At 38.9% G+C, this 19465-nt stretch overlaps 1 protein-coding gene across 2 annotated transcripts in view; it reads right to left on the bottom strand.

The window, feature by feature from the left end:
* The window catches only part of LOC148015582 (uncharacterized), an 82769-nt gene extending 69542 nt beyond the window's left edge, over positions 1-13227 (bottom strand). Inside the window, exons 1-5 of one of the 2 annotated variants that reach the window (XM_087665764.1) lie at positions 13057-13227; positions 11300-11487; positions 10687-10868; positions 10313-10597; positions 10121-10179 (exon numbers count right to left, since the gene is read on the bottom strand). In XM_087665764.1, the coding sequence (XP_087521890.1) occupies positions 10121-10179; positions 10313-10597; positions 10687-10868; positions 11300-11487; positions 13057-13090 (748 nt within the window). In that variant the 5' untranslated portion in view covers positions 13091-13227. Of the gene's footprint in view, positions 1-10120; positions 10180-10312; positions 10598-10686; positions 10869-11299; positions 11488-11965; positions 12934-13056 lie in introns of those variants that run through there. The other variant, XM_087665763.1, reaches the window with a different exon arrangement.
* Positions 13228-19465: the final 6238 nt, after the last annotated feature.

Raw genomic sequence — 19465 nt, 5'->3', positions numbered from 1 at the left:
CAAGAATGTTATGGTAAAGTGTGTATTTCATTTTATGTGCAATTATTTATTGCTGTAATTAGCTCTTAAATCAGGTTACCACCACTCATTCCAAGAAGAAAGGCCGGTTTCAGTAATTAAGTGCTTAATCAGGTTAAACCACCCTATCCGAGAAGGAAGGCTGATTTCACTAAGATTGGAAAACACAAACACATGATCTAAAGTCATCTTTTCCTTTAACTTTTCAAATGCTGAAATTTTCATTGTTGTCCTCTAAATGGCATATTCTTCTTCTGTAAAGCAAGCAATGGAGAAGCAATTTCAACAAATCCACGTACATTCTTTCTGTAGTAAGTGAAATTCTTCTCTACACTATGGAGATTTCGGCTCTCATAAGCCACGACCCAATCATCATGCATAAAAACAAACCGAAAGTTGTTACCACATGCATCACATTGAGCCACAAATGACTTTCTAAGATTGGAAAACACAAGCACATGATCTAAAGTCACCTTTTGCTTTTAACTTTTCTAATGCTGAAATTTCCACTGTTGTCTATCTAAATGGCATATTCTTCTTTTGTAAAGCAAGCAACGGAGAAGCAATTTCAACAAATCCATGTACATTCTTCCTGTAGTAAGAAGATAAACCCAAGAAGTTATGTATCTTGTGCACATTTCTCAAAGGTGGCCACGATCATATTGCTTCAACCTTTACAAAGTCCATATAAATACCGTCAACCGATACAATATGCCCCAAAAGATGTATCTCATACAAAAAGAATTCACTTTTCTTGTCATTGATAACTAGCCTATGCTTAAGCAGTTCATTGAACACAATGTCTAATTGATTTCTATGCTCTGCCTCATTCTTTGAATAGACAATCATGTCATCAAAGAAAGCGCCCACAAATCCTCTATGTGGCCTGAAGATGTGATCCATCATCTAATTGAAAGTGACAGGAGCACGTAAGTTCAAAAGGCATGACAAGAAGCTCACATAACCCAAAATATATTCTGAAGGCTATCTTAGACACATCCTCCGATCTAATGCATATCTAATGATACCCACTTTTCAAATCTATACAGTTGAATATAGCTGCTCCCTACAATCTATCCATAACATCATCAATCTGAGGAATCAAAAACTGATTATTTATCGTGATCTTGTTCAGACCATGATAATCAATGCACATATGCCATGAAACATCCTTTTTTTGCACCAAAAGCATTGAAGAAAAAAAAAGGAGATGAGCTGGGCTAAATCAACCCTTTTTCTAACAACTCATTCACCTGACTCAGAATCTTCTTCTTTTAGGCTGCACCAATTGTATAGGTTGGCTTATTAGGTGGACCACTTCCAGACATAAGATCTACGCCATGATCTTCAAGACTTTCAGATAGTAGCTACTCTGGAAGTAATTGAGAAAAGCAATCAGCATACACTTTTAGAAATGACATGCAATCCTTTTCTAACTTAGACATATTCCCAACATTCTCACTATCAACTTTATCCTTAATAAAAACCAAGTACATTGAAAAATGATTTTTCATTACTTTAGAAATGATAGCTGCAAATACAACAGAAATAGAATCCCCATTTAACTTTACATCAAGTGTAAGTGTCTTTCCCTTATGTTGAATAGTGATATCTTTTGCACGAGAGTCAATCACTGCATGCATACGATGACACCATAGCATACCGAGCAATACATCACAACCCTCAAGTGGAGAAATGAAAAACTCTTCGTTGTCCACATATCCATGTATATGCAACCAAAGCTTTCCAATGAGTAGTACAATAGGCTCTGCATGGCCTTTATATGCCATTTCAACTTTCCCTATGGGTTCCATCTCATCCTCTCTGATGCCTAGAAGGGTTGTCATATCAACAAAGATAAAGTTGGCTCGTGCACCATTATCAAAGAAAATCAATGCATGTTGATCTCTAATTTTGACCCATGCTCTGCACAACTCAACAAGATCATCATTGGGTTGATCACTAACAATATGGACACCAATCCCACTGACGTTTTGAGCGCCATTCTCTTAGAATCTCCCCTAATTTTCTGATTTTGTAGTTTGCTACCTATTGGGATAACCCCTCCCAAATGAAACATTTATTTTTTGCTATCAATTCCCTACATTGTGCCAATATTTTCAAGCCCTTTCTCTATTGTTTTGGTCTCTTTGTAAGTTGATTTTCAAATATTACCTTTTCTCGATCTTCATCAACTTTTTATTCGGCTTCTTCCCACTCTCTAGGAAGCCCAAATCCTTTCCACGCACCAAAGCATCTACTGTAGCAGCAATCTCTATGAGCTGAGACATGCTAGAGACAGCGGATTTAATGCAAAAAATCCTTGATTCCTTTAAGCAGCACACAAGCATATTTTTCCACTTACACATGAAGGGATACAGGGCAATAAAAGATAACGAGCAACAATAATCCCGAAACTTCTTATTGTATTGCTTTAAATTCTTGCATTCCTTAGTATCCAACTTATTCCAGGCTATCATGATGTTCACTTCAATGTACTTGTCAACCAATTTGATGTAAGCATTTGCTTGAATTGTACCCACATTGACGGTGCTCTACCTTGCATCAAAAGAGTGGACCACCATTGCAATGCATTCCCCTTCAAGAAAGTGGCTACCTTTTAAAACTTCGAGGACTCAATGAAGTTTCCCCCTGAATAGGCTACATCTAACTACTGAATGAAAGTCAAAGCTTTTAACCTATCTTATGTGTCACTAAAGGACTCAAACTTCACTGCTTTTCCACCCTCATCATTGTCTTTTGATGCCCCTTTGGGTGTCAAGTTATCGTACACTGGCTGCTGCAAAAAGGGTGCATTTGCTGAATTTACATAAAAACCAATACCAAACAAAGCATTTGCATAACCACCACTCATTCCTTGAGCCCCATAAATATTCAAGGATGCATATGCATTACCAAACATGCTGCTTTGTGCCACAAGCATCAAGCCAATGTTGGCATACATAGGATTTTGCATATTTCCAACTATACCCGAATACATTGAGCCTTACACACCATGCATTTACTACTGTATACCATAGGGATTTATGTTATACATTCTTATATACAGTCCCCATCCAACCATAGCATTAAAAATCGTGCTTCCACCAAAGTATCCTAACTGCCCCATCATAGCATGCATGCCCAGCTGTCCAAAATCCATTGGATTGGCACTTCCATGATGGCCTTACATTTACATTCCTTGCCCCGTAGATGCCAACCGTTTTGCCGTCCTTCTTCGGAGCATTCAAAAATTGGGTGAATTGAGGACCTTTTGCCAATTCAGCAAAGAGATTTGCTACTGTCCTCATCCGATTCTTGAATTGGTCATCAAATTCCTCTTCACTTTGTTGGTCATCAACCTCATTATACCTTGAAGGCCCTACATCTTACCCAACAGCAACATTTTCAACTTGTTGTCCATGGTCTAAGCCTTGTCCAAGATCAAGCATTGCATTTCCTTCATTCCCGTGTGAATGTTCATACTAAGAGACATCATCATTACTTGATTTCATCGCACTGTATGAAGAGTCAAGACATATTGCTATAATTTCTCAGTTGAGAGCAATAATCAGCACTAGCACAAAGCTTTGGCTTACAATCAGGTGCCTCGGGCCCACCAAATAAAGGGATTGAGTGGTATCTCAGCAATGGAGCCATGAAATCAGTCTTCCTTCTAAAATAGAGGGGTAATTTCCTGATCAAGCACGTAATTATAGCAATCAACAATATAAACATAAATTGGAATGCACAATTTATCTTAATAATCTTGGACATTGGACACCCTCTTGGCCCCAAAACTCGCACCCCTTTCAGTATTTCTTTGATTTTAATTGCCAATTGATGTATTACAAGCCAAGATTGCACAATCTCGTTGGCTGATCCAAAAAACCTTTGCTGGTCTAACAATTAGCAAACAAATTGGCCAAATGTCCCTTGCATTTCACCCATGACTTGCTCTAAATTGGGTCCCAACTGGCCAATTGCTGCCCCAAATTCACAATGAATGGCTAGGCATCTGAAATCCCTAACAATTCACAAAATTCAAGTGTTGATTTCAATATACGATGCCTTCTCCTATTGGCACAAGTCCCAAGGTGGTTACTAAACCCTAAATGGGTTTACAACAATCCCTACTGTCCACCAAATTTGGCTAAGATTTGGTCCAAATGCCTAAGAATGGCCGAGCACAAATGGAAGAAGATGAGAGTGCCAAAAGAGAGAATTTTTATTTCCATGTAGGAAAAGTCTGAAATCAGATTGCTACATGTACCAAACTACAATTAAGGTAGTCGCTTGTGCCAAGAAGGCAATTAATGCGATCACCAGCCCCTAGCTGCCGTCACCTGCACCTGAGAGGGCTCGAACTATTGTTGCTTGCTCCTAGTTGGTCTTCTCTTGCTTTTGGCAGCCTTAGAAGGTCCTCCAATAGTTGGAGATCAAACCAATAGCATCTCCTTCCTCTCCTTTCTGGGTTAAATGCATTGAATGCCTTAAATCAAGCCCAAAAAAACGTTTTCTCAGTTTACATAAGCATTTTTGCCAAGTGACAACCTTCTAAACCCATTTTTCAGCATTATCTAGCCATTAAATTAATTTTCAAAATTAAATAATTTTAAAAATTAATTTAGCTTTTCTAACCCTGCTCAAAATTAAATGTGCCCATCCATAATTAAATTGGCTAGGCCATTTGCAACTTGGAGTAGCCCCAACCTCTGTTGACCCTTAGACTCCCATTAATTAATTAATTTATGCTAGTCCCTAGTGTCACCACTTACACTTATTGGCCAAGCAACTATCGTAAGGTCAAAACTAACATCAACTGACCACCAAAATCTAATTGGCATAACTTATCACAACTTTTGTCTTTTGACACCCATTGCCTGAGATCCTTGACCTGTCACCATGAAATAACTACCATGTACAATACATGTGCTAAATAAACTTACATGTTTAATTAATAACTTAATCAAATGTTATCGACAAGATTAAAGCATCTCAAAATTTCACATCTCCATGAAAAACGCCCTATAATTATACTTGGGTCGTCATTGACGAGATGCCCAAGAGAAATTAAAAGTTTAGTCAGGCGGTCAAATTGACCAAAAAGCTTAGATAAATAAGACTCTTTACACTCGACTAGCCACATTGACTAGAAATGCATATAATGAGTGGTTTCAAAAAGTGAAACCAAGTGCTCATGATCAAAGACACAAACCACGAAGCAACGAACCTATATAATGAAGCTCTTTCATATCTAAATTTGGTGACTTCTAACATTTAAGAGATTACTATTTTTGAAAGTTGCTCAAATGGAAATTCTATTCAATCAAAGCCTCTAAAATTTTGCAAAATACAATTTTGTTTGCAATAGCTATCTCAAATTCTCAATCGTTTTAGAGATGTTTAGAGTAGAAGGTCTAGAAACTTTTTCCTCCAGAAAAGTAGCATGTGGCATCTAAAATAAGACAAGTGTCATTTTGAAAAGACTAGTGTCCCTACACTTATCATTTTCAACAAACACTTGCCATCTATAGCCTCTACTTTCCACTTTTGAGCACCTAAGACCCACATCTATATATTGGGAGATTTTTTCTTCATTTTCAATAAGCTCTCATGCTGAAATTTCAAACACGTGCTTTATACTCTCCTATCTATCACTCATCTAAGAAACACTTTCTATTGAGCTTCACGTAGAAAATCAATTTATTGCCCAAAGTATACAAAAATTAGAATTTCAAAACCCTAATTTTTAGCATTGTAACAAATCAACCCATATGGTTCACGCACTTGATACCCATGATTTATCAATTCCCCTCTCAACGTGGTGTTTTGACACACAAACACACACACACACTCTCTCTCTCTCTTTCTCTCTCTCTCTCTCTCTCTCCCCTAATTTTCATGGTAATAATTGATTAAGTTGATTATATTCAAAATATTGTCATTCTCACATTCCTCCCCACACTCATAGTCCTCCAATCCACACAAAAGGCTTATCTTCTATAGGAAGACAAAGGCCGTAGAGGATTCCTCTTCCATCTTCTAGACCTAGTAGTAATTGTCATCCCTCAGGACTTTCCGATGCCAAAGAGAGAGAGAGAGAGAGGATTGTGAAGGTGAGACACCCGAACCTTATCCATATACAAGTGCAGTGGACCCAAAGTGGAGCTTTCCACACACATTGAAGTCTGGCAAGCTTAGAAATCCTAAAGCTGGAATTGGCATCCAAGTTCATGACATGTGTTATGTTAAACGGAGAACATGCTTTGCTCCTAGTCTGAGCTCACATGAGGGGCACTTTGGTGATATGGCCGAAGACAAGGAATCCATAGTCATGATGTGCTTCCCGCGAAGCTGGTTCATGGAGCACATCGAGAGTTGTTGTGACTATTTTCTGTTTTCAAGGATTGCTACAATCGACGTTGATATCAATGTCTTGCTGAGGTTCTTTGGTGGTGGCTTGATTACCCACTGCTTGGGTATCCATGGTCCATTCTAATGGTCATTATTGTAAGTACTATGATAAGTCATTATCATTATCATTGTATATTATATTATACTAGATCACCTATCATTTGAGAGAGGGTATTAGCAAATTAGACACATTGTGTGTGAATCTATGCATTAGAGTGAATGGTTATGTATTTTACTGCCTAAGTATGTAGATTAGTTGCCCATTGGCCGAAAGCAAGGAATCCATAGTCATGATGTGCCTTTCATGAAGCCGGTTCATTCATGGCGCACATCGAGAGTTGCTATGACTATTTTTTATTTTTAGGGATTTCTAAAATCCACATCAATATCAATATCGTGCTAAGGTTCTTTGGTGGTGGCTTGATCACCCACTACTTGAGTATCCACGGTCCATTCTAATGGTCATTCTTGTATGTACTATAATGAGTCATTATCATTGTCATTGTATGTTGTATTATACCAAATCACCCATGATATGAGAGAGGATATCAGCAAATTAAACATACCACGTAGATTAGAGTGGGCAGTTATGTATTTTATTACCAAAGTATATAGATTGGCCGCCCATTTTTTTGTGCTAGCCTTTTGACTAGCCAACTAGCATTTATGTAGGTGCCCTACTGGGTTGGCTGACTTGCTCATGTTTAAGGTCGATTCATAAACAAGCAAGATCCCCCCTCAGTCATTCACTCAATTGCTTCTTTGTGGTGGAGAGAGGGAGCCAATACCCACTATCAATGACTCACAATCTAAGTTTATATTGTCTTATGCCTTGGGATATGAATTCCATTTCCTGAGCATTCTCTTCATGAATTCATTGTTCTATGCAATGTGTTCTCTTCGTATTTTATATGTGTTGTCTCTTACAATAATTTCTCACAATTCCATCGCTCTCCCGACTCCTGACAAGCATCACCTCAACACCAATCTGAACATGAGTACTGGACACAAATGGTGGTAGATGTGATACGATGGATGCTCAAGGAGGAAGGGCTGTCCAACAGCCATTGTGTCTTACGAAAGTGGAGCTGAGGAGCAGTGTCTAAGTTTATATTGTCTTATGCCTTGGGATATGAATTCCATTTCCTGAGCATTCTCTTCATGAATTCATTGTTCTATGCAATGTGTTATCTTTGTATTTTATATTTGTGTTGTCTCTTACAATAATTTCTCACAATTCCATCGCTCTCCCCACTCCTGACAAGCATCACCTTAGCACCAATCTGAACATGAGTACTGGACACAAATGGTGGTAGATGTGATACAATGGATGCTCAAGGAGGAAGGGCTGTCCAACAGCCATTGTGTCTTACGAAAGTGGAGCTGAGGAGCAGTGTCCAAGAGTTTATCCTCCACAATGGAACCCAAGTCTAAGCTCTTATAATTATCAAACTTGTTGCCACTGAACATAGAATTCTTAGTCTATTGAAGCTGTCCCAAGAATGTAATCTTCTCTTTTCGTTAGTCTAATATTTTGTCACACACACTCTCTCTCTCCCCTCCAAAAAAAGGCTCGATTGTGATACCCATATTTATAGAATGAAGTAACTTATCCATGCCACATGAAATTGAATGGTTACAATAATGACGACAAGTCCTCCTCCATACCCCTAACCCCAAGAAAAAAGATTTGGAGAGTGAAAGAAAAAGAATCACCATGAAACAAGAATTTGAAATGGTAGATATTAAGCTTAGAAAGCAACTCTTCATGTCACTGAATCAATGATAATTATATACAACTACACACCTAAATTTCACATATACTGAAAATACAAATGCTACCACTTAATCTTTGACACTAGACATCCAATTGGCCCCAAAACTTGTGCCCCTTGCCATATTTTTTTAACTTGTATTGCTAAAGATTGAAGTGCACTAAGATCTAGCCTAATCTACTTCAATCTTCAATGTCTTACTATCCATAACAACCAGGAAGCCTTTAAACCAATTTGCCCCTTGGTTTGCTACGGGATTGACCTTTAAATTTGCTCCTTGGATGGCCTCTTGATATTCTCTAAAATTCCCAAATTTTACTTGATGAATTTCAAGTACTAGGCCCTAAATTTTGAGCACTCTTCCCAAGTTAGTTGGTAAACCCTAATTTTTGCTAGCAAATTAGGGTTTTAGTAGCGAAATCTAGAGACAAAAATTTTACAGTTTCATTGCCAAATTGGCTAAACTTTAATGCTGCCTTGCTATGAATGGCTACTAATTGCAACCCACTATCAACAAGAGCCCCACATGCAGTCATCTATCCCTGTGGAGCCCAAAATTGTTCACTTGCCTACACACAACCTATAGGGGCTGTCATGTGCCTCCAATGGCCTCCTGATTAGCTGGGAGCAGCTCTTTGACAACCTCCAATGGCTGGGCTGATTACCTATGGCTGGCAAATTGCAGCAGCAGCTCTCTCCTCTTCTAACCTCCACACTGCTAGAATGAGGCTGCACTAGCCTCTAATAGCCTTTCCCTCACTTGCATGAGCACGTTTTGTCAAGTGGCAACCTTCTAAATGATGCATTTTTCAGCAATTTTCAGCCCAATTAAATTCATTTTCAGAATTCAATTTAATTATTAATTCTTACTCAAAATTTTAATTTTACCAGCCAACAATTAAATTGGCTAGGCCAATTTGTCATCCAAGTATTCCTAAGCATTTATTAGCCCCTAAACTGGCATTAATTAATTAATTAATGCCTAGTTCCTAATGTCATCACCACTAATACTAATTGATAATAGCATAAAACTCAAGCCATCTTCTTTTCTTAAATTCAAGAATGCTCACAATATTTTACAAACTTCCACAACAGGCCATCTTTAAGTCAAAGAGTGTTTACAACCCCCTACGCTAGTTCCCATATCCTCTTCCTCCAGCCTCAACCACGAGCCATCTGCTTTTTCTTTGATTGAAGAACTCACAATCCTTCACTCTCATTTCATGCAGTACATGCATGAAGCTCATTGACCACAATCCCATATCAAATGCCATGAGAGGATACTCTAGTCTCCTATTCCCTCACTTCCCTACAAGCATACACATACATGTATTATCATCATTTGAGAGTGTCAAGCAACAAAGACAAGGTTTCTTCTGATTTGGCCTAGAGGAGGTAGACCCTTTGCAATACTCTCTCTACTGGTAAAGGTCAAGAGGCTGAACCCTTTGCAAATACTGCAGATCTCATTCAATTCCTAGCAGAAGCAACTTGCTCTAATAAACTTCTATGCTGACAGGTTTTGGAAGCAATATATAGAGCTTTGGCAACATAAAGCTCTAGTGCTGAATAGCATTGCTTACACTACAGTGCAATCACCATGACAGTCTCAGGCACCAAAGCCAAGATTACACTTGACTATGCCTAGAACAGGTAGAACCTGGCATTAGTATTCGCCCTCTGGTGAAAAAGGTGTACCCTTCACAGAGGGTGTATATCTCATCCGATACCCATCACACCCCAACATGCTGTCTGCTAGCAAATAACCAACATCGATCACAGTAAAGAGATGTACATGCATTGTTCGATTTTACAAACTTTCTACCATGCAAGCGTGCATACACCGATAAGTACACCCCCTCCCCCCAAAACAAAAGAAATGAATGGAGAACAAGCCAAAAGGGACTTACAAAAGCCAAGTAGAACCAGCAACAGCATTACTCCTGCAACAATAATCATAGCAAGGCGTCTGCAGAAAATCATGACAATTTTTGGGCATGTTAGTGTTAGGGCAGGACCATCTTGCTGTTGAATATTACTATTTTGCAAAATCTTACATGCCATTGGCATCCAAACCAAATTGAAACAACTAGCTGCATTACATGTTATTCAAGGCAGTGGTTATGTGGTCTGCATTCTCCTTTGTTTTGGTTTCCAAGTCTGTTGCAGCAACTGTCAGTTGTACATTTAATTGCTGAATCTGCGCCTTTTCTGAATTTGGAATAGCAAAATTTAGTGCATTAATCGTTTGAGCCTGTGTGAGAGCAGTGGACACATTCCTCAACTGGATAACTACAATATCAGATTCTTCAACCACATAGCTTAGGGTATCTGAAAGCTCATCATGAGAACCTCCTTGTCCAATGTACACCAGAATACACCCAGCCCTGTGGAAAACATCCTGTTAGCACCCAGCTTACAGACACTGAGCACTCTATCTAGCTGCTTGGTACTATGAATAGGGTGCAGAACTTACACAGCAGCACCCGTAAAGATTAATAGGAGGATCAAAGGCACTAGATTACCCCCTCGGTGGGGCCCTTTCAAGTTTTCACTACAGCAGCAGCAGCAGCAACAGAGGATTAGCAAGTAGCCTAATCCAAGTATCAGCCATACAGCTGCTAGAACAAAACCAGGGCCACCAGTAAACCCAGCTGACTGCCAATTCCAGAATGAAGTATCAGCTAATCAATATCTATACAACATTCGCTTTGAAAACAACATATCCAACAAAACCAACAATATTAAACACTCTCAAATCTCCCCCACACCCAACAAAACCAACAATATTATACATTCTCAACTCATAAACCCATCTGACTGCAAATTCCAGATGAAGCAGCTACTAGTTAATGTCTATACAACGTTCACTTTGAAAACAACAAAACCAACAATATTAAACATCCTCAAATCTCCCCCACCCCCTCCCCCACCACCCCACACACCACATCCCCCAACCCCCCCCAAGCCTCCTTTTCTTCTCTCATACATGCAGCCACCTGATTGTTTAAAGAGGTATTTGTGGTGAATAACACGAGCATATTAGCAAAATATTAAATTCATGTAAGACCTCAATCACCAGAACTTACAGCCCAATAATGCTCGTTCTTAATGTCCCAGCCTTTACGATAAGTCTCAAAGTTCTTCAGTGGGTCTGGTCTTTCAGTTCTGTCTTGCGCCAGGATAAGCAAAGGTTTTGTACTGTTGTTTTGGCCTTCTTTTGGCAGCGACAGCTGCTTCAAACTGCGGCCATGGTGTGAAGACCATGTAGAGTATACTGGTAATCCAAAGAAAGGAGGGGCAATATCAGAGTCTCAGACAATAAAAATGCCCAAGACCGGCATCAACAAGAAATTTGAATCGATCCAAAATGAAAAACGTCAAAAGTACACGAATTGGGGGGGGAAAAACCCAAAAGCTCAAAGCGAAAAAAAGAATCCACCAAAAAAGTAATGGTCTTGTATTATCTAAAATTGCCATTACCGTGAAGTAATTTAACCCTGATTAAGATACTGTTGTCAGATCAAATTTCCTTTCCATCCACCGAAAGGTTAATGGTCTTGTATTATATAAATTGCCATTAGCATGAAGTAATTTAACCCTGATCAAGATACTGTTGTCAGTTCAAATTTTGCTTGGAAAGGAGTTTGACTTGAGACTGCCTAGCCGAAATCGTAAAGCTCCCTCCCTACATTGATTTATCCAGAAGCAAACCCATTGAGAGCAAATAAACCAAACAGCGATAGCTTTCTCACCTTGAGCATCGAACCCAGATTTTGTAGAGCAGGATGCCTCTGCATGTCTCAAAGCGCCAAAATCGAGGCACAAACAGATTGAAAGGATAAGAAATTTGAAATAAACCCGAAGATCGATACGGTCCATAAAGCAAAATCTTCTGATAGTATTGGTAAGCGACGGGTAAAAGGATTTAACAGATTAAAGGATTGCTAGAATTAATATTCACAACATAGAGAGAGAATTTCGGGGGGTTTTCTATTGACACAAAGCTGATCAAGTTATTGCACCCAACAGAACTACTAGGAAAAACCGGCTAAGACTATAAAATCAGGGCTTTGATCTGTTTCCTTACACACAGAGAGAAGTTGGAGGGGGTTTATTAACACAAAGCTGATCAAATCACTGGCCGCAACAAAGCTAGAAGGAAAGATGGGCTAACACTAATAAAAACAGGGATTTGATCTGTTTTCTCCCCTGTTCTGAGAAAAAATGGAATGGGGGTAAGCTACCAAGGGTCTTGTAAAAAGCGGGTCCGTATTGTGCAAGCTTGGCTATGTCCTCCCCTGTTCTATTGTTTTTAGTCTGTCTGCAGAAGATGATGATGAGAATGGGCAATGTGCTACCAAAACAGAAGGGAAGGGGAGTCAACAACAAGCCTGCATGATCGGCGAGTTAACAGGAGATTTGGGAGATGTCATCACGCGGCAAAACCGAGAAATTCTCTCTTTTGGTGCATGATTGTTTGTTGTGGGTTTTCTTTTTCAGCTGTGAGAGAGAGAGAGAGAGAGAGAAAGGGGGGGTCGTGGGAAAAGCAGGAAAGGTATCTGCAGAAATGAGCATTGAAATGTATGAAAAACAGGGTAAAAGGTTTAATAAGGAGAGAGAGAGAGTGTGTGCATCTGATTGATCTAATGAGATGGATGAAAACAGAGTAAGTGTAACACAGAGCAAGTTTAAGGAAAGCGACTTTGCATCTGACACAAATCTGTCTCTTGTCCCAAAATGGGGACTGCTGACTTCCGAGTCCTACTACTGTGACAGATTTGTAGCTTTCCGATCAGACAGCGATACTATCTACGGTAGATCATAGGATTATAATCAATCATACCCTGCGGGCCACGGCATGAGAAGAGATGCGTCATCGGTCTTGCAGTTCCCGGCGCCAGCTCGATTGATCACCCACAATTTACAAACATAATAGAAGGCAGCAAAAGGCTCGATCAATCAAATTATCTATCAATCAAATTATCTATCAATCATCATCGATCTACCGTCAGATTAGGCTTAAAATTGTGCCGTATTCAAACGAGAAACGACGTACAGCTGGCTGGGATAGAATGCAAAATCGACGCCGGGATATACTGCTTGTTACTGCTACTGCTACTCATCGCTATAAGCTTTTTTTTTTCTATTATTATTGTTATTATTATTATTATTATTATTGCGGTATCTTTCTTTGCTGCTTCCTTGAACCTTCTTCGTTGTTTATTTTACCGTTTCACGACGCAACCAGCTTCACAAAACAGCTACCTTTCACAGATTCTCTCGGTTTCTCTAACAATAACTTATTAATAATCCCCATCATAATAACTTGCCAATGACTGGAAGAGCCAACTGAGGATCAATCAAGACCGACGCTTGTGTGGATCATGTTTTCTTTGAATTGTATGTGAATATGTTTGAGGGCTGGCCACTTTCCAAGTTCTTTCCTAATGTTTGGTTTGCATGGCAACACACAAGGCCTACCTAATACCTATCTCTACCAGGGACCTACATTTCCTTTTTGTTCTGAAACCTGTAGTTCCGAAAAGTTCTTGGGCCTTGTCCGATACTTTAAGGTTAAACATGTATAGCTTTGTGTAGAAATCATGTCGGCAAATCCGCTTTCAACACGTCAGCATCACGAGCCTATATGTATAAGTTTAAATGTGGTCTTTTGCACAATTTGAACTAGGTCCCTTGCCTCACCTATATAGGGCATGTTTTTTCTTCGACCTTGCATTCAATTGCATTAAAGTAAGAAGCTACATCCATAGGGACACTGCCCACCCACAAAAGTAAGAAGTTATGTGAATGGCCATTGTCCCCCTCCCCTCAAGAGCCTCCTTTTGTAAAAACTAGTGTTACACACTCAATGCACACAAGCACAACTGTCAAGATGCCTGTCTCTGTAGCATGTATAATGTGACATTTTACGATTAAGTTTGTCTTGAAATCTAGGCAATGTTATACATTAGATTAATGAGAAAATGGCAAGCCACATTTTTAACAAGGCATGTCATATGACAAATACAATTTTTTTTCTTATTTGATGGAAAAATAGCCTAAAAGGCATGATATCGATCAAATTTAGGCATTGCTAGCATGGACATAAACACACACACACACACACACACACACTCTCTCTCTCTCTCTCTCTCTCTCTCTCTCTCTCTCTCTCTCTCTCTCTCTCTCTCTCTCTCTCTCTCTCTCTCTCTCTCTCTCTCTCTCTCTCTCTCTCTCTCTCTCTCTCTCTCTCTCTCTCTCTCTCTCTCTCTCTCTCTCTCTCTCTCTCTCTCTCTCTCATATTTTGATATTCTCTCACTTATATTGTCAAGTCTACATTTTCAAAGCATAATTTACTAAATCTATCCATGTGTCATTTTGGCATAAGAGGATATATAGAAAAGGAAGAAGAAAAAGCATATACCTATGGAGCATCTTGAAGGATGTCAATAAAGCTTGCTTTCTTTCTTTCTTCATTTCTTTCTCCACATTAAACCCTGGAACAAAAAGCAACCCTAACATGTCATTGTTTACATATTAGTGCATAAATAATGGCCCTACTCGTGTATAGATAGATGTGTGTAACAAGTTGAAATTATAGGCTTCACTCTTATGCATTTCCATTCGAACATAATAATGCATAAAGGATCTTAAATGAATATCTTACATGCTAACATTATATGCAATGTGGTTTCTTTACTTGTGTATGTGTCATCTATGCCAGATATTAGTTTTGTTGTGACTAAGGAAAGTTCTAAATCTCCACAGTGCTTGTTGAACCTCCAAAGGGCTCCCTAAACCTACAGGATACCCAAACCTATTTTGAACTTCAAAATACTCTCTCTCTCTCTCTCTCTCTCTCTCTCTCTCTCTCTCTCTCTCTCTCTCTCTCTCTCTCTCTCTCTCTCTCTCTCTCTCTCTCTCTCTCTCTCTCTCTCTCTCTCTCTCTCTCTCTCTCTCTCTCTCTCTCTCTCTCTCTCTCTCTCTCATTGTCGAGTCTACATATTCAAAGCATAAGTCTCTAAATTGATGTGTCAAAAATGAAGAAGAAAAGACATACACATATGAGGCATCTCAATGGACATTAACAAAGTTACTTTCTTTCTCCACCCTAGAACGCATTAAAGCAACCCTAAAAATGCCATTGTGTACATATTAGTCTATAAATAATGGCCTTACTTGTGTATCAATGGATGCGTGTAACAAGTTCAAATTATAGGCTTCACTCTTATGCATTTGCATTCAAACATAAGAACACATAAAGGATCTTATCTTACATGCGAACATTATGTGCAATCCAGTTTCTTTACTTGTGTATGTGTCATCTATACCATATATAAATTTTGTTGTAACTAAGGGAAGTTCCAAATCTCCAAAGAGCCCCTAGACCTACAGGATACCCAAACCTATTTGAATTTCAAAGTACACACACACACACACACACACACACACTCTCTCTCTCTCTCTCTCTCTCTCTCTCTCTCTCTCTCTCTCTCTCTCTCTCTCTCTCTCTCTCTCTCTCTCTCTCTCTCTCTCTCTCTCTCTCTCTCTCTCTCTCTCTCTCTCTCTCTCTCTCTCTCTCTCTCTCTCTCTCTCTCTCTCTCTCTCTCTCTCTCTCATATTGTCGAGTCTACATATTCAAAGAATAAGTCACTAAATCAATCCACATGCCTTTTTGGCATAAAAGGATATGTTGAAAATGAAGAAGAAAAGGCATACACTTATGGGACATCTTAAAGGATGTTAATAGATCTTTCTTTCTTTCTCCACATTAAACCCTAGAATACATTAAAGCAACCCTTAAATGCCATTGTGTATCTTTTAGCATATAAATAATGGCCCTACTCAAGTATAAATGATGAATGTATCAAGTTCAAATAATAGCATTCACTCGTGCATTTGCATTCCAACATAATAATGCATAAAGGATGTAAAATGAATAATTTTGCATGCTGACATTATGTGCAATGTGGTTTCTTTACTTGTGTACACACATTGAAAGTGGGCTTTAGAGTATGCTACATTCACTTTTCTTGATTCTTATTTGTGGAAGGACCTCGTTTCCATCAACTCATGCCATGCAAGGTTTCTATCAAAGGTACTCTTACATTGATTTTTCTCTTGTTTGTGTACATCAATGAGCATCCAATGTGAAGGTGGAGGAGTAATACTCCTCAGTATTTGGCAGCACAAGTTGATGCATGGAGACTACCCTAGGAGTAGGAGCCTTAGCCCTCCCATGTGTATTCTTTTAGCCAATTGAGTGTATTTTACTTTAATTATGCATGTATTTTGGAACTCTCTTACATTTCTCTATATGTTTGGATTCCTTTGTTCTCCAAGCTATACCACCTACAAGGGACATATGGTGTCACCAATGATATTGATAAGGATGGTTGCATCATTCCTATTGGAGAAGGCTTGGTTTTTTTTCAACGGATTGTTGACCTATATATACCACATGTTCATTTGTAGTGGGTGTGATTTTTTGTGTCTTTGCAATGAAATATAGAGATCGTGATAGCATGTCAAAGAAGTTTGCAATTGGAGTAGGAGTTCGGGATGGACTAGAGCCATATGCAAGTCTTGCATCGCATTACTCTCCTACTAAAACATAAACAAACTTTGAAATGAATCAATGTTGCACAACTCACCAAAGAAAATAAATGACACAAAGAACTTGAGAGCTAGAGCAATCTTGCATAGTAGATGATGCCAACACTTTTGTCAAGTATAATCAATATGACTATCATAGACTAGCACTTGCTCTTCAATGGACTAGATTCACTCCCGTTATTAGGTTAGGATTCAATAGCATGCACACGCTCACACCCTCTTACACTGAATGAGTGAATAGAAAGAGAGAAAAGAGTTATTTGAAGGTCTCAACTAGATGAATATGCTTGTAGCCAAGGTATATGAAATCGCTCAAGGAGCTACCTAGTGTACTTATATTGTTGCAAAACAATCCCCCTCAATGATGGTGAATTGCATGCCAAGATAATAGTGTAAGTCGTAAGAGTATGGCATCAAATGCATGTTGCAATTTAGTCTTTGAGACTGCAATCTTTGTCTCATGTGTTAGAAATAACATGCTAAGTTTGAGTTTTCCATGGTAGGGTACATGCATTTGTTCATGTCAGCTTGCAGCATCAAGGGAAACCTATTTCCAAACTCTGCCTCATTGCAAATACTACAAGTATTGGTGGTTCCCTTAATCAAATCATTGTGTATTTGCATCACATAGATGCACTTGCAGAAGCTTGATAGGCAACCTCTCTATCCATAGTGAACCTAATTACATTGTTTCCAATCAACTTCTAGGACTACAAGCCTAAAATGAATCAAACTAGGGTTTAGATGATAGTAAAATATTGCATAAAGTCCCACTAACCATGAAGCTGCTCAATGGAGAGTTTGGTTTTCTTCACTTGTTGAAAACAAGGTTTTATGATTGGAACAACCTATTGACTAGAGTGGACAATGTTTAGCATGAATGCTTGACCTTCAACTTGATGAGTTCTAAACACAACTAGAACTTGACTTGGCACTCTAGCTAGTGCATGATGCAATCATGTGCCAAAGCAAGGGAGGTTAGATTTATGAAAAAACACAATAGTTGTATTCAATGAATATGAAGGTTATTGGGAAGCTTGCATATAAACAGCACCCACATTAGTATAGGAAAACATGATAATACGAAAGCAATGATTATGAAGGCTATTGGGAAGCTTACATAGAAACAACCCCCACATTACATTGCAACAAAACTGGAATATTAGGACTAATGGCACCATGCTCCTCCCATCACCAAATCTAAGTTACAATCTGCAACCTTTGTTTGGTTTCATTTTAGCCCTTTGTCATGTTATTTCCAACTTGCTTCAGATTATCTTTAGCATTACATACTTCCCCATTTTCAGTTTTCTCTTGTTCATAAGTGTTGGGTACCATTGTTTACGCTATTTTTCCACTAGTTTGGGTTGTTTATTGCTATGTAGGCCTATTCAAAACTATGTTTAGTTGCACAACATCTTCTTGTACATCCCTTTGAAGGGTACAATACCTACATTTCCTTCTAGGGTGCTCATTGTTGCATTTTTGTATGGACAAGCATTAGGTGTTGCGTTTCTATGTAGATGGGTTCTAGCTCCTACATTTCTACCTAGAGGGTAGAGGAGTGTTGGTTGTTGTGTTTCCTCCTAGGGAGAAGTAGTTGAAGGTCTTGTGCTTATGGTGGCCATCCATCTTGTGACTTGGACATCTTGTGTTTGGTTGACAACCACCTTCCATTTGCTAACTGCATCATTATTGTGCAATCTTAAAGGTACGTCTTTGAAGTTTCCTTAGCATGGATCTCTTTGAAGCATATTCTTCTTCTTTTGCCACTTCCTTTGAGTCCATTATAGCAAAAATGAGTTCGCAACCTCACTTCTCTGCTTGCACTAGTGGTGCATGTTGTCATTCTCCCCAACCCCCATGAGGCTCAAAAGCTAGATGGTTCCAACTATTCCTTATGGAAGGTGGAGGTCCATGACATTCTTGATACATATGGGAGGTGGGCATTATTGATATGTATGAGAGGTGGACATTCCTCTCCCTACCTATTCTCCACATGAGACCTACACCCAATGACGGTGATTCACAAGCTATGGACAAATAGAGAGCATGCACCAACAATATGCAAAAGATGGATGGGTTGAGCAGTGGGCATCCTATCTATTTGTAGATCTATGGATCCTTGTTAATGAGGATTTGAAATTTTTAAGGAGCTAATGATTTATAATGCATTTTTTAGGTCGATAACTTCATAATTAGCAGTGCCCTGATCGATGGGCTGAAAATCAAGTTTTTTAAAGCATGTGTTTATTGCTAATTTTATCGTTGTAAACCTTCAACAAGTTTTTGAAATTGACCAAAGCTAGGTTGACTTTGCTGAAACAATGAAATAAATTGTCAAACATATCCATGTGCCCCATATAGAGCTTATGAAGGAGCAACTAATCTTACTCGTCAAATGGCTATTGTTGCTTTCACATTAGGAGCTTCATTCATTCCTCTCCTACCTACCATTAGGGAGCTTCAAGTTTGGTGATTCTCACCAACCATTATTTGAGTTCAATTTGCTCCATTTTCTTTAGCCAATATTCTTCTTCATATCTTACTCTCCATTGGAGCAATTGCATGGCTCTAGTAGTAGGAGCAACCAATATCAACAAAAAAGTTGCAAAATAGCCCAAAATGTGCACAAA

Source organism: Lygodium microphyllum, chromosome 24, assembly GCF_053477565.2.
Source record: "Lygodium microphyllum isolate KBCC chromosome 24, Lygodium_microphyllum_v1.1.10, whole genome shotgun sequence".
Lineage (NCBI taxonomy): Eukaryota > Viridiplantae > Streptophyta > Polypodiopsida > Schizaeales > Lygodiaceae > Lygodium > Lygodium microphyllum.
This window is presented reverse-complemented; position numbering and strand designations above follow the sequence as displayed.